This window comes from Schistocerca gregaria, chromosome 1 (assembly GCF_023897955.1).
Source record: "Schistocerca gregaria isolate iqSchGreg1 chromosome 1, iqSchGreg1.2, whole genome shotgun sequence".
NCBI classification, from domain to species: Eukaryota; Metazoa; Arthropoda; class Insecta; order Orthoptera; family Acrididae; genus Schistocerca; species Schistocerca gregaria.
The window spans coordinates 127,754,399-127,770,912 of NC_064920.1; the positions used below are offsets into that span (position 1 = coordinate 127,754,399).

General features: G+C 43.7%; 1 protein-coding gene across 8 annotated transcripts in view; it reads left to right on the forward strand.

Annotated features, from left to right (window-relative positions):
• Positions 1-347: 347 nt before the first annotated feature.
• Positions 348-16,514, forward strand: part of LOC126334773 (arfGAP with SH3 domain, ANK repeat and PH domain-containing protein) — a 1,031,989-nt gene continuing 1,015,822 nt past the window's right edge. For 4 of the 8 annotated variants that reach the window (XM_049997386.1, XM_049997380.1, XM_049997396.1 and 1 more), the window contains exon 1: positions 395-653. In XM_049997386.1, coding sequence (XP_049853343.1) covers positions 528-653 — 126 coding nt within the window. In that variant the 5' untranslated portion in view covers positions 395-527. Of the gene's footprint in view, positions 654-16,514 lie in introns of all 8 variants that reach the window. The other 4 variants (XM_049997360.1, XM_049997416.1, XM_049997423.1 and 1 more) reach the window with 3 other exon arrangements.

The window sequence follows — 16,514 nt, forward strand, 5'->3', positions numbered from 1 at the left end:
CATTAATTTTTAATGTCGTATGTTAATTGAATACGAAAACTTAACAGTAAGACATTCCTACTGATAATCTCGCCTCTGCAAGTTAGGTCGCCCACTTATTTGTCTGCCAGTTTATCGTTTACCGATGTACTTTACATTTACTGAAATATTACGATTAAAAGAAAATAAATTTACAATACTCAGGTCAAATGTGAAAACGTTGATGGCATGCATGATCTTTTTCTTCTCAGGGAAGCTGCCTCAGAAACCACGGCCGCTGGCGAAATCGATTATTCCCCACCGCTGTAGTTCAAACATCTACTCCACAGATGGCGCGGAGAGGAAAACTACAGCAGCTCTCTCAGCGGCAGGTGTCATAACTACGCGTCTGAAGTTAGTAGCGTCTTAGCCTTGATGGTTTGTGGATCTACTACTACATGTGTTAGTGTTCATTGAGACTTTGAAAGTGAAAGGTGGTGCCAATGTAGTTGTGGTAAATATATTACTGTGGGTTTTGGGCTGATATATCTTCAGACCAAACCATCAAAATGCCGGGTTTGATTCGTGTGAGTGAATTCGTCGAAGAAACTCGCGAGGATTACAATTCGCCAACAACTTCAACTTTCGTTTCACGGATGCCACAATGCAGACAGACGATTGCATCGCTGGAAGAAGTAAGCAAATTCTAAACATTGTTGTTTCTCTAGATTTTTTCTTTATTTTAAAGACAATGAAATCTATTGTGTAGCATAATGTTGTCATTAAGGATGAGTTAATACATGAATGAGGGAAAAATTACTGAATTCTTTGCATACGTCAACTGTCAAAAATATTTTTTCGCTCTGTCGTTTGATATTTCATCTCTAGAAGTGACACGTTTTAGCTAAGATATTGTTTTCTATCTTTTGCGTGAGATAAACTACGTTACAATCGTTGTCAGTGCAGTTCACTTTCACAGAATAATTATTCCGCTTGTCTTGTTGAGACATTCTGAACGATATGTGTTGATAGTGTCCTACAGCATAGGTAAAAATATTTACAACATAATGTTACATCTACTAGTAGAATAAGAATCTTCCGCTGTTTAGTCCTCAAAAGAAGCAATTATTTACGATGAGGCTATGAGTACAATATTTCTATAAAACAGCGACAACACTGGAACTGAAACTTTTTAGCGATATGACATAACGGTATTGTTATAGTAGTTAAGCAGTCGTGGATTAAGATTCCTGCCCGATCAGCAGGTACAGATGACAGACAACGTTTCTTGTTTCCTTTTTCTCATTTGTATTTCGCTACGGTACCCTAGTATTCATGTGACACAGAAACTTCTTTCATTGTATTGGCACTACCAACACGGTCATGCTCAAACATATGTCATAGTACACTACGCAAGTGTACTATAGACAGCTCTTTCAATAGAAACGTTTGTTTACATTACACACACACACGCACTCACACTCATGCACTCACACATTCTTGTCGTTCACTGGCAGGGTATGTCACAGTATGTTATTCTGTTTCTTGATGTGTTTGTTTTAGACAGGCATGCTTATTTATACCACTACAACAATTCTTAACAAAAAGAGAAGAAATGATCACAATTAGATACTTACATTCATTGTGATATGGATTCGAAGTACAGTTGGTTATTTAAGATTGGAATTTTACAGCTGATGATTTAAGCGATTCGAGCATAATCTGTTCTCGACGTATTAATACAAGAAACAAACGGGATGCAGTACCGGAAATGATTTGATCCGTGATTCATTTCTGCAACAGAAAGCAGAGCTGCATTGAAAAGCAGCTATCGATTCATCGTCAGGCTATATTACTGACTGTTTTTTGTAAGTTTGCCGCATCAGTGATGATCAGTAGTGCAAACTGAAGGCATCGATTGACAAATCCAACACACTTATTTACCACTCAGTTATGGAGTGATGTGGATTACAGTGGTCTAACAATGTTGTCGTCATTGAACCGATGTATTTACGCGACGGATGAGCTAACGAAGAGATTTTAGGGGAAGTGGCAAATATTTTCGCAGTAGTCATCGTGTTGGCTTGGTGGTTATAAGTCGTTTCAACTTGCCAGTTCGGAAGACGCTTAAGGACTAGTCGTTACAGAACCGCACGGTGAAGAATGCGGCAACGTTCTCCTTTCAAGCCATACACACTTCGCTGGCATTTCAATTTCAGTAACAGGACAACATCACTTTGCAAATTTCGATATCTAAATCGCGTTACGCGTTAGGCTACACTGGTAAGTTCTACATGCGCAAACTAAGTTGAGACTCGGCGTTGTGGCTGATGGGAGCGAACGTATAGACATTTCCCATTCACATTCGCAACCGTCGGCCGCCGTGCCAAGTGTCAACTTAGTTTGCGGGTATAGGAAACCTGCGAGGAAGTTGCGAAGGCACGGCAATTGACACGGAGTAAAACTGTCTCTTGGACAGCGACACAGATATGAAACATACCAACACATTAGAACTTTATATTGGTCAAGATCAAAAATCCCAATATAGACAGCCAGGTATGCTCCCAACCCTAGTCCTTGCTTCAACATTACTTGTCTTCCTACCTTATCATCCAGTAACATATCCGAAGTGCATAATCTCTAAAATCTTAGATTTTTTGGCTACGTGATGCATTCTGCTGTGGAACACTAACGTAAATAACTTTTTTCGTATCGTACTTGGTAGATGCCCATTTTCGTGTGATATTCTAGCAAGAGAATGCTTTTCAACATAGCCAATCACCATTTGCAACCAAACCACAGAACAATGTCTATCTCACTGACGTAATTATGATGGACACTTCTGATATATTTTCTGCTCTGTAAGAATCAACATTAACACATGCTTCGGTTGAGTGATAACCCTGCTTACTTACGGGCGTTCCAGTGCTAGATTCGATACTTTAGGTGTCCATATCAGTATCTAAAACTGTATCGATACTTGAATGACGTAGCGAAATTGTAGATACCGACAGTAGCAGAATGTGTTGACTACTTAGGCTGCGGTCACAGTGGCTCCGATATCGGTGGAGTCCGTCGACGACTGACAGCGGTCGGAGACTCGGATCTTTTCAAATCAGTACGCCACTATGTATGCGGTCACGCTACAGACGATCTCATTTCCCGAAGGTACAGACCTCCAAACGACAGTCGGGGGAAATTCAGATCGGTTTGTTTTCTGCCGTCAGAGCGACCGACGTTCTCGCACACGAAATATGGAGCGAGAGAAACTCATAAGTTTAGTCCAAGAAAGACTGAGTTTGTAGCATTCTGAGAATGAAAATATCATAATTGGGATATAGTTCGAAATGTATGGACAGGAATCTGAGGCTTATTCGAAACCTCAAATAGGCAAAATCTTATTGGAAATTTTAGGCATAGATTATAACTTCAGAACATAAGTTGTTCAAATGAATAGGGTGGCGCATCTATATGCTTATAGCTATTGTACTGGATTTTTTATTTAGATTGTCATTAATTGTCTAAATTATTATTACTGCTTACTGGCGCTTTATGCCAATAAGGCAACAATTCTGTTAATATGAAGTGGTTTAAATATGTGGTGTGCGGTATGTATTTCCAGTTTTAAGGGCTTTAGATTTTCACTGTATCTTACGCTACACTTTATACTTGTCTTTCACTCGTGTGGTAAATGATAGTCACTTTAAATAAATACAGCGAAACAGAGTATTCGTAACTTGCTTTTCAAGGCCACCACGAATTATCTCGAGTATGTAACAGAACGTCTCTCTCGTCATCTCATATATTCGAAATCTCGTCTGGTTATAACTGAGGACAGAGTGTATAGTGCTCGCCACGTTTTTTACGAGACAGGAAAGCTCATTCACGTGCATCGGCGTCTCTAATAACAGAAGGCGCTAGGCAGAACTCGTATGCAAGCGCAGAGGCGTCTTGGTATCCACTCCACACTGAAAGTTTTGGATCAAGGCAACCAGGTAGATGGAGTTTCTTTTTTTATTTTCGAAAAGAATTTGACTCATTACCACACCGACACTTATTGTCAAAACTACGATCATACAGGATGTCAAGTGATTTGCAGGGAGGACACATCATGTTATCTTAGATGGAGAGTTCTCGTCGATGAAAAAGTAACTTCGGGTGTGCCCGAGGGACATCTGTTGGGACCCATGCTGTTCATGTTGTACAGTATATTAATAACCTTGCAGACGCAGACGATATTAACTGTAAAATCAGGCTTTTTGCAGATGAAGAACTATCTGAGAGAAGCTGCATAAATGTTCAGTCAGATCTTCATAAGATTTCAACAAGGTTCAGAGATTGGTAACTTGCTCTAAATGTTCAGAAATGTACAATTGTCCACTTCACAAAACGAAAAAACGTAGTATCGTTGACTAAAATGTCAATGAGTCACTGTTGAAATCGGCCAACTCATACAATTGCCTGCGTGTAAGTAACTCTTTGCAAGGATATGAAGTGGAATGATCACAAAGCTCAATCGTCGGTAAAGCAGGTGGTAGACTTCAGTTTATTGGCAGAATATTGGGGAAGTGCGATTAGTCTACTAGAAAGATTGCTGGCAAATCACTCGTGCAACCCATCCTAGAATATTGCTCAAGTGTGTGGGACCCGTAGCAGATAGAGCTAACAGGAAATATTGGACATATACAGAGAAGGGGAGCACGAACGGTCAGAGGTTTGTTTAATCCGTAGGAGAGTGTTACAGAAACACTCAGGGAACTGAAATTTCAGACTATTGAAGATAAACGTAAGCTATCGCGAGACAGTCCATTAACAAAGTTTCGAGAACCGGCTTTAAACGACTACTCTAGGAATACATTACAACCCCCTACATATCGCTCACACGGGGATCGTGAGGATAACATTAGAATAATTACAGCCCACCTAGAGGAATTTAAACAATCATTGTTCGCGCGCTCCATACGTAAATGGGAAAAGAAGAAACCCTAATAACTGGTACAGTGGGACGTACCCTCTGCCGTGCAGCCGCACAGCGGTTTGCATAGTGTAGATGTAGATGATGCTAAAATCTAACCTATTTCATACATAGAATAGATCTAACCACCTTGACCCTGCCAAAAACTAACAAACGAGATCGGGTGCACTACAACCGCGCTGTCGGACGATGTTATCGGGCGATTTCTGGAGACGATGTTTGACTACCGTTATCGGTGCCTCTGTGAACGCAACCTTATGTGCGAGAGTCGCCATTTAAATTTTTAGAAAAATAATTAGAGAAACCGCTTTTTTTTACAAATAGTTTTATTTTTCTTAAAATATTCACTTCCTAAATGTACGCACTTCTGCTTTGAGTTCGAACCAACTCTGCGCACATTTTTTACACTCTTTCTTCGGTGCCTCAGAAACATTGTTTTGGAAGATAGTGCCTACATGAGGTAGTGAAAATTGCTATCGCTGCATTTTTTTATTTTTTTATTTTATTTTTTTTTACAAGGGATGGAAAGGAAGTCATTAAGCGATAAATCAGATAAGCCCGGATAACGAGATAATAATTCCACGATTTTTCCGTCAAATGGCCGGCCGCGGTGGTCTAGCGGCTCTAGGCGCTCAGTCAGGAACCGCGCGACTGCTGCGGTCGCAGGTTCGAATCCTGCCTCGGGCATGGATGCGTGTGATGTCCTTAGGTTAGTTAGATTTAAGTAGTTCTAAGTGACTTATGACCACAGATGTTGAGTCCCATAGTGCTCAGAGCCATTTGAACCATCTCCGTTAAATAATCAATCGTTTACTGGGCTGGCAACCTCGGATTTTTAAGTACCATGTCTTGAAAACGATTTGTCTTATATATACGGTGAAATATGCATATTGTGATTTGTTGTCGTTAACTCCTTGAATATAAAATCAAATGAAAACATAAGGAGTAAAAAACAAACATCCCAACCGAATAAAATATATACCTCGACAACTTTCTTCCCACCCATAAGAGTCATTATTACAGATTGTTTTCGAGGCGACAACACTATTTTACAATATTTTTTTTAAAAGTTAAAAGCACTCATTGTGAGAACATTGCAAACCGTGAGAATTATGATATTGTATGAGGGGGCGTTCAATAAGTAATGCAACACTTTTTATGTGAAAGCGTGTTGGTTTTATTCAGGACTCCAGTACACCAAATTATTCCCAACCTTTTTGTCTGCAAAATCCTATTTTTCAACGTAATCTGCGTTCAGTGCGGCGGCTTTACGCCACCTTACTGGGAGGGCTCTACGTCCACATGCTATCACTCTGTTGTTCGGCATGAGAGCCAACGTTTTGCAGCATCAAAAACTTCCGTATCATCCACGTATTGCTTCCTGCGGAATGGATTTTTCATTGGGCCAGGCAGGTGGAAGTTGGAAGGTGCGAGATTCGGACTGTAGGGTGGATGAAGAAGATCAGTCCAGTGAGTTATTGTGAGCTTCTCTTGGCTGCGCAGACTTGTGTGAGGCTTCGCGTTGTCTTGGAGAAGTTCGTTCGCATTTTCGTGGCGACGATCACGCTGAAGTCGTGACATTACCGACAGAGGGTGCAGCGCCACTCCATGGATTGCTGTTTCGTTTCCGGTTCGAAGCGATGAACTTATGTTTCATCGCCTGTGATGATTGATGATCGACAACAAATTGTCCCGATCAGCCTCGTAACGCGCAAACAATTCCACACAGATCGTCTTCGTTGCTCTTTATGGTCTTCTGTTGAGAGGCGAGGAACCTTTGAGTAGCCCAACACGTGTACCAGTGCGTCAGCACTACCAACAGAGACGTCCAGTTATCCAGCGAGGTGCTTGATTGTAATCTGCCCATCACCTCTACTGAGAATATCCAAACGTACCAATATCGCAGGTGTCACAGCTGTGTGCGGCCGGCCAGCACGTGGAATATCGGACACACTGCGCCGCCTTGTTGCGATGACGATAGACGCCTCGCCTAACGACTCTCCGTGCTTTTGTTCACTGCCAGGTCTCCACATACATTCTGCAAGCGCCTATGAATATATGCGAACTCTGGTTTTCCGCCAAAAGAAACTCAATGACAGCTCTCTGCTTGGAACGCACCTCATTTACAGACGCCATTTTGAAGGCTACGTAAAAAATGTTTCATTACTATTATTGAAAGCAGTCCTTTGTATTAATGTGGCGAAACACATTTTTACCTTGTTTCACAAATATTTGTTACGTACGATCTGGGTTTCGGGTTATAATCTCATTTTGTAGCACGTGACTTCTTCCAAAGATGGTAACCAATCAAAGATAGAACCATGTCCACTTCTTAAACTACAGTTCTTGACTTACGGTATGAAAGTTATCTCTGTCGATTGCTTTGAGAGCTATATTAAGTATTGTTTCCTGCATATATTTCAGTTTTCATTAAACTAGTGGTTTAATGTTACAGTTTTCCTCAAAACCATTCGATACTCCTGCGTTTCCGATCTTGTGGCATTTTTTTAAGATTACCAAGATAAGTAATATCGGAACGGCCCTAAGTTAGTGCTGTTCTTTTGTTATGTGCATAAGGTCGTAGACGGCGAAGCGTGAAATGATGCCAGTTTCTGATTTACGGAAAGTTTCCGATACAGTTTCATAACCCCCCGTCCCCGGCCAGTAAACAAACTACTGTACTTTATGGAATATCCGAACAGGTATGTGGACGGTTTGAAGATTTTTCTGGAGAAAAGACGCGAGGAATCGTCAGTAGCGAAAATACCTTTCGGCGTTCCGTAAGGTTGTGTGATAGGGCTGGTACCTCCATTATATAGGTATGCTGAATGGTCTGACCTTGTAGATAATATCTACAGCCCTTTGAGGATGTTCCCTGACTACGCAGTAATGTTACGGATGTGATATAATTATGAAATTGTAACGAAATACAGAGCAGCCCCCTGTGTATAATCAGCGTCTGGTGCAAAGTATAGCAGATGATTCTAAACATGAATAAATGTGAAACTTCCTGGCAGATTAAAACTGTGTGCCCGACCGAGACTCGAACTCGGGACCTTTGCCTTTCGCGGGCAAGTCCTCTACCATCTGAGCTACCGAAGCACGACTCACGCCCGGTACTCACAGCTTTACTTCTGCCAGTATCCGTCTCCTACCTTCCAAACTTTACAGAAGCTCTCCTGCGAACCTTGCAGAACTAGCACTCCTGAAAGAAAGGATATTGCGGTGACATGGCTTAGCCACAGCCTGGGGGATGTTTCCAGAATGAGATTTTCACTCTGCAGCGGAGTGTGCGCTGACATGAAACTTCCTGGCAGATTAAAACTGTGTGTCCGCCAGAGACTCGAACTAGGGACCTTTGCCTTTCGAAAATCTCATTCTGGAAACATCCCCCAGGCTGTGGCTAAGCCATGTCACCGCAATATCCTTTCTTTCAGGAGTGCTAGTTCTGCAAGGTTCGCAGGAGAGCTTCTGTAAAGTTTGGAAGGTAGGAGACGGATACTGGCAGAAGTAAAGCTGTGAGTACCGGGCGTGAATCGTGCTTCGGTAGCTCAGATGGTAGAGCACTTGCCCGCGAAAGGCAAAGGTCCCGAGCTCGGGTCTCGGTCGGGCACACAGTTTTAATCTGCCAGGAAGTTTCATATCAGCGCACACTCCGCTGCAGAGTGAAAATCTCATTCATGAATAAATGTAATGGAATGAGTACAAATAGATGATATTGCCCAATGTACTGCCAATCACTGTACTCGGCCAGAGCCGTTAAGTATCAAGAAGTTGTTGCCAGATCCAGATCTATTTAAAGTATCGTAAAGAAATATAGCTCACGTACGAAACAGGTGACTTGTAAAAACCCCATTTAGGGAAGAGATCGGGAGATTCAAAGAAGACTCGGGTGCTTCGTCACCTGTTTGTTTAGTTAGCGCACGAGTGTCACAGCAACGCTCGACCAGCTGCAGTGGAAGATAGTGCAAGAGATGCGTTGTTGGTGCGATCGATGTCGGTCGGTGAGGTCTAGGACGAAGTCGGCGTTCTATCATCCCAAAGGTGTTCTATAGGATTCAGTTCAGGACTCTGTGCAGGCCAGTGCATTACAAGGATGTTATTGTCGTGTGACCACTCCGCCATAGGCCGTGTATTATGCTCATCTTGTTGAAAGATGCAATCGACATCCCTGAATTGCTCTTCAACAATGGGAAGCAATGAGTTGCTGTGATAGTGCCACGCAAAATAACAGGTGTGCAAGGTGCTTCCATGAAAAACATGAACACACCATAACACCACCGCCCCCGAATTTTAATGTTGGCACTACACACGCTGGCAGGTGACGTTCACCGGGCATTCGCCATACCCTCACCCTGCCATCGGATCGCCACATTGTGTACCGTGATTCGTCGCTCCACACAACGTTTTTTCCATTGTTAAATCGTCCATGTTTACGCTCCTTACACCAAGCGAAGGAGTCGTTTGGCATTTACTGGCGTGATGTGTGGCTTATGAGCAGCCGCTCGACCATGAAATCCAGGTTTTCTCACCTCCCGCCTAACTGTTATAGTACTTGCAGTGGATCCTGGTGGAGTTTGGAATTCCTGTCTGATGGTCTGGATAGACGTCGGCATATTACACACTACGAGCCTCTTCAACTGTCGGCGGTCTCTGTCAATCAACAGACGAGGTCGGCCTGGCCTGTACGCTTTTGTGCTGTACGTGTCCCTTCACGTTTCCACTTCACTATTACATGGGAAACAGTGGACCTAGGAATGTTCAGGAGTGTGGTAATCTCGCGTACAGACATATGACAAAAGCGACAGTCAGTCACCTGACGACGTTCGAAGTCCGTGTGTTCCTCGGAGCGCCCCATTCTGCTCTCTCACGATGTCTGATGACTACTGAGGTCGCTGATATGGAGTACCTGACTGTAGGTGGTGCCTAATGTAAAAAAAAGTATGTTTTTAGGGTTTTCCGGATACTTAAGAATCCCATAGTGTTAGTCCTTCTCGAAGCCTCGAGCAACTAAAGAGGGATAAAAGTTACTCAAACTCTCGATTTTATTCCCCGGTGTACAGAAAGTGCAGCTAGCTAAGTGACTCGGTGCAATCAGAGCTTTGAGTAAGGACTTGCGTAATGAAACACTGTGGTGGTCTAGAAAGATTTTGGTTCCTGACTGCTTTACATACTTATGTAAACAAACAGCCTAATGAGAGAGTGTCAATGTAACGAAATAAATAGAAGCATTGAGAGGATAATCTTTGTCTCTGAGCTAAAAGTTAATGTAAGAAATGAATATTGTTAATTGAGGCAGATGTTTACAGACAAGGTAGCATTCAAAGACAAATATCTCGCAGCAGTGGTTATTATGCGCGTTACTACTTTCCGATAACACATGCCTGTAGTCAGTTTCAAGAGTATGAACCTTCATGTATACTCTCTCTCTCTCTTTCTCTCTCTCTCTCTCTCTCTCTCTCTCTCTCTCTCTCTCTCTTTGAAATTAAGTAAAATATTGTGATTGATAATGAATTCTAGCCAATTTCGAAAGCACAAAAATCTCATTGTGCTTCTTGCGTCAGACGCCTATATGGAAAAGAGTCTTGTTCTGAAAATGGACACCAGTGGACTATTGGCCTATTGAAGTCCGCAACATTTCGCTGGTAGCTAACCGATATGACAAGTTGAGAAGAGATTCGGTAGCGCCGTCTAAAAATGGACGAATTTCTGGAATAGCTCTAAAAGGACAGCAGTATAGTCAAGTTCCGTTTATCGGAACTGGAGAGCGGAGAAGTATATCGTATGGAATTCCGCGAGAAGAATCGAGCAACAAGTTGTGGATACGTTGGTGTGTAAACGTCATACTAGAATGGGAAATGTGCCATCCTCGACAATTTTTTGTAGATAAAGGTTCGAGTATTTAGTGCGAAGTCTTTTATTATGATTATGAGAAAGCAGAGACCTGCGTGAGGACAACTTTAGTTTGGACTTAATTATCTGTTTAGTATTTGTAAAACGATGCTTGTAGAATATTGTTGATTCCTGATCGCTAATGACACGTCTGTCATCCCTCTCCTTCAGAACAAGCAACAAGCGTTTACGCCGGTAGACGGGTAGCTGATAAACGCTTTCCAGAATGAGTTTTCGTTCTAATGTAGTGTAGTGGACGCCAATTTGAACCTTCCTAGCAAATTAGAACTTTATGGACCGGGACTGGAAACAGGGATTTTTGTCTTTCGCGGGCAAGAGCTATATCGAGTGAGCTATCCGAATGCGACTCACGACACTCCCTCACAGCAAAGGTCCGACGTTCGAGTCCCACAAGTATTCAGTCTGCCAGGAAATTTCACATACAGCGCACACTGCAGAGTGAAAATTCATTCTGGATACAATCTCCTAGGTTATGACTAAACCATTTTCCGCACTATCTTTATACCGTCGGCACACGGGACAAGGCAGCTAACGTCGACGTGTATGCAGGAGGGATATGCAGTCTCACGAGACACAGCACTACTGGCACACGGGACGAGATGGTTAACGTCATTTTGCGCTCTCAGCACTCTTCAACGACAGTTGTCGGCTTTATTTGGCTCGCAAACCATACACGCTGTTCACGAAAACGCACGCGAATAGATTTACTACTTTAGCTCTATTAAAAAGCACATTTCCTCTTTTGGCCAAATGCTAGTCATGATGTTCTTTCTACTACAGTATCCGTGTAATGTGTAATAAGACCAAAATCAAAGATACATTGAGATGACAAAAGTCATGGTTAGCGATATGCACATACAAATATGACGGAAGTATCGCTTACACAAGATATAAAAGGCCAGTGTATTGATGGTGTTGTCTTTTGTACTGAGGTCATTCACGTGAAAAGGTGGCTGCACGACGGGAATTAACAGACTTTGAACACAGAATGCTGGTTGGGGCTAGACGCAAGGGACATTCCATTTCGGAATTCGTTAGAGAATTCAGTATTCCGAGACCCGCAGTGTTAAGTGTGTGCCGAGTATACCACATTTCAGGCATTACCTCTCAATACGGAGAACGCAGAGGCCGACGACCTTTACTTGGCGGTCGAGAGCAGCGGTGTTTGCGTAGAGTTGTCAGTGCTAACTGGCAAGCAACATTTATGAAATAACTGCAGAAATCAATGTGGGACGTACGACGAACGTATCCGTTAGGACAGTGCGGTGAAATTTGGCTTTAACGGGCTGTGGTAGCTGACGACCGACGCGAGTGCCTTTGCTAACAGCACGACATCGCCTGCAGCGCCTCTCCTGGGCTCACGATCATATCGGTTGGACGCTAGGCGACTGGAAAACCGTGGCCTTTTCAGACGAGTCTCGATTTCAGCTGGTAAGAGCTGACGGTAGGGTTCGGGTCCGGCGCAGACCCACGAAGCCAAGCTGTCGGCAGAGCACTGTGCAAGTTGGCGGTGGCTGCATAAGGGTATGGGCGCTCTGTACGTGGAGTGGACTGGGTCCTCTGGTCGATCTGGCTGAAAATGGTTAAGTTCAGCTACTTGTTCGCATACAATGATGGAATTTTTATGTATGACAATGAGCCATGTCGCCGGCCCACAATTGTTCTCAATTGGTTTGAAGAACATTCTGGACAGTTCGAGGGAACGATTTAGCCATCGAGGTCGCCCGGCATGAATGCCAATGGAACATAAACGAGAGGACAGTTCCTGCGCAGAAACCTCCACCGACAACACTTTCACAATTGTGGACGGCTATAGACGCAACATGGCCGAGTATTTCTGCAGGGGACTTCCAATGACTAGTTGAGTCCATGCCACGTCGAGTTGCTGTACTGCGCCGGAGAAAAGGACGTCTCGCAGTGCACGTGTCCACTCAGTAAGGACGGCATCTTGTAAAATTTCAGCAAATCAAACGAAGTCAGTCGTGGCAGAGAACACATACACAGCCACATAATTAGAGAAATGGAAGTGAAACATGGACGATAAATAGTTTGGACAAGAAGGGAATAGAAGCTTTCGAAATGTGGTGCTACAGAAGAATGCTGAAGATTAGATGGGTAGATCACATAACTAATGAGGAGGTATTTAACAGAATTGGGGAGAAGAGGGGTTTGTGGCACAACTTGACTAGTAGAAGGGATCGGTTGGTAGGACATGTTCTGAGGCATCAAGAGATCACCAAGTAAGTACTGGAGGGCAGCGTGGAGGGTAGAAATTGTAGAGGGAGACCAAGACATGAATACACTAAGTAGATTCAAAAGGATGTAGGTTGCACAGGATAGAGTAGCATGGAGAGCTGCATCAAACCAGTCTCAGGACTGAAGACCACAACAACAACATCACTGGAAATTTGTACAACCTTACACCCTCGCTACTTCAAGGTGACAACTAAGCACGTTGTGCCGAAATTCTGCAACTAGTGACCTCTGGAATAATTGTTATGGATAGCGATATGCACAGGTTTTAAACGCCGAAATGTTATTAATCGACATTTAATTACGACAAATCCTAACAAGAACGACACATTTTCATGAATATTCAATGGGCGTTTTCTTTAAATCAGCTTACACTCATAACAAGCGAGCTATAATGCGAAAATAGCTAAATAGGAAAATTCCGTAACCACTCATATGAAGTTACTCGGCATCTTATTATAACATATTGTACCAAATACGATTAGTACTAGCGTTTAAACCGAGCGAGGTGGCGCAGTGGTTAGCACGCTGGACTCGCATTCGGGAGGACGACGGTTCAATCCCGTCTCCAGCCATCCTGATTTAGGTTTTCCGTTATTTCCCTAATTCGTTTCAGGCAAATGCCGGGATGGTTCCTTTGAAAGGGCACGGCCGATTTCATTCCGAATCCTTCCCTAACCCGAGCTTGCGCTCCGTCTCCAATGACCTCGTTGTCGACGGGACGTGAAACAGTAACCACCACCACCACTAGCGGTTAATGTGCTGGTGCTAGCAAACGCCATATATTCATAGGATATAACGTATGACATAAAACCCAGCGAAGGTGGGATTCTGCTGAATACGACGAATATGATATGGCGTCTCGCATGTTCTACTTACGTCGTAGCGAGCGGTCTTGCTTCCTATTGGTTCTACTTTTCGTGACACGTTGCCGAAATTAAAAATGGTTCAAATGGTTGTGAGCACTATGCGACTTAACTTCTGAGATCATCAGTCGCCTAGAACTTAGAACTAATTAAACCTAACTAAACTAAGGACATCACACACATCCATGCCCGAAGCAGGATTCGAACGTGCGACCATAGCGGTCGCTCGTCTTCAGACTGTAGCGCCTAGAACCGCACGGCCACTGCGGCCGTTGTCGAAATATCGCCTAACTTATTTTGTGTTTCACATAAAGAAATGGTTCCTCAACGTGAAATAGCAGGAAGTGTCGTCATAAAACTTGTAGAACGCAAGTGAACGTTAGATAACTTGTCCCATGTGCCGACGGCTTTATTCGCAGGAGTGCTACTCCGGGAGGGTATGCTGGAAAATTTGTGTGGAGTTTGGAAAATGCGAGAAGAGATACTGGCGGAAGTGAAGTTGTAAGGGCAGGTCGTGGGTCGTACATGGATATCGATTTTCGGTAGGGAACTTTGTTATGAAATGCCAAGATCCAAGGTTCGAGTCCCGTTCCGGCACGCCGTTTCAATCTCGCACTTAGTTTCGGGTACATTGTTGCTGCGGAGTGACAACGCTGAATAAAATGAGGGGGAGAGAGAGAGAGAGAGAGAGAGAGACGGTGGCGGCCCCCAGGGCACTGCAGTGGCACTGCGGCGCTCTCCGACAAGTGGCCGCCCGCAGCAGCTCGCCGCTGCCCTTCCAGGCCTCACGGCGCCGAGTCTGCTGCTGAGCTAGCCATCCTTCGGCTGCTGCCAAATCCGCAACATTACGCCACGGAGGTGGCGCTGCAGGCTACGGGAAGACCAGGCCACAGCGCGGATACAAATATGTGGCGATCTCTTTCTGTGTGTTAAGCCACTTTTACACGTACGACTTTCTTGTCTTTATCCTGTACTCAGGCCGTCGGCATCTACCGCAGAACTACTGGCCTGCGATTCCTGTACACAGACTAGTCAGTCACGCATGGTCGTTTGCTCCAAAACTGCGTGCGTTGTGAGAGCTGTCTGCTGTGGAATTTGGCACCAAAATAGTGAACGTGAGCCTATGAGGGACCATTCTTCTTACAACACACGACAAGTTAAAATATGCTCACAGAATCACGGAAACCCATAGTGTACGTTGTCGGCAGAAGCAGTTCGGTAAATTACAAAACATCTACGTTTATTTGCTTCAGAAAATATGTACGTTGAAAGATATCAAACAATATTTAGAAGACAATACATGGCATCTTTTTTACTTTATCCTCTCTCTCTCTCTCTCTCTCTCTCTCTCTCTCTCTCTCTCTCTCTCTCTCTCTCTCTCCCTCTCGACCGGCCGGTGTGGCCGTGTGGTTCTAGGCGCTTCAGTCTAAAACCGCGTGACCGCTACCGTCGCAGGTTCGAATCCTACCTCGGGCATGGATGTGTGCGATGTCCTTAGGTTAGTTAGGTTTAAGTAGTTCTAGGGGACTGATGACCTCAGATGTTAATTCCCATAGTGCTCAGAGCCATCTGAATCTCTCTCTCTCTCTCTCTCTCTCTCTCTCTCTCTCTCTCTCTCTCTCTCTCTCTCTCTCTCTCTGTCAGTGCCAAAAACATTTTACTGTTGAAACACTTTTAATCAAACAAATTTTTAATCTATTTACATTCTCATTTATGCACAATGCAGACGTATTTTTGTCCAGATATTGTAAAACATAAATAAGACATTTCTTTCAGATATTTGGCATCTCTTGTAAAAGAGCATCCGTAGCAGGTTCAATGGGTTCTTCACGCAACATTTGCTGTGTGTCACGAAGACGAAGCAGAAGCACGAAATCCATTACTGTTAACATGAGCGAACGGGACGAGAAATGGCTGACTTGCGATATTAGCGGACGAGCACCGTCCCTTGCGTCTGCACAATCTACACTTTACTCGTGATTTTAGAACTGCACACTCGTCACAGTCAATTGACCAGTGACGTCAATGACCCACGCGTGGCGGGGTTGACGGCTGATCCACAAGCCAACATGCGGCGCGCGCACCCATCAGTAGTCAATTTAGACAAGAAAGCATCCTATGGAACAGGCTTTAGGGGCATATCAGTCAAAGAACACCGTTCGATACGGATTTTATGTGCTTCGTGCAAGGAGTGTAGTATTTACGGTAAGTGAACGCTACGAAGTAAATTCGCTCCGTATTCGGTTGTCATTATTTTTTTGTCAGATGGCTAATATTTTTTTGTCACTCAGATCTTTTGATCAACAGCATGTCGTCTGCTCTACAATACGTTCCAATATATGGCGATTTGCTTTGCTGTGGCCGATGCGATTTTCTAGCTTGATGTATATGATATTCAGATCCACACAGCACACACATTGTTGCAAATTACTGTGGCACATTTCACAATATTCTTAAAATGAGTGTTGAGCATCGCACATGTGTTACACACGTAATGTTTACGTTTACAATGCAGAAATTGCCATTAAGGCCGCGCATTTCACAATACT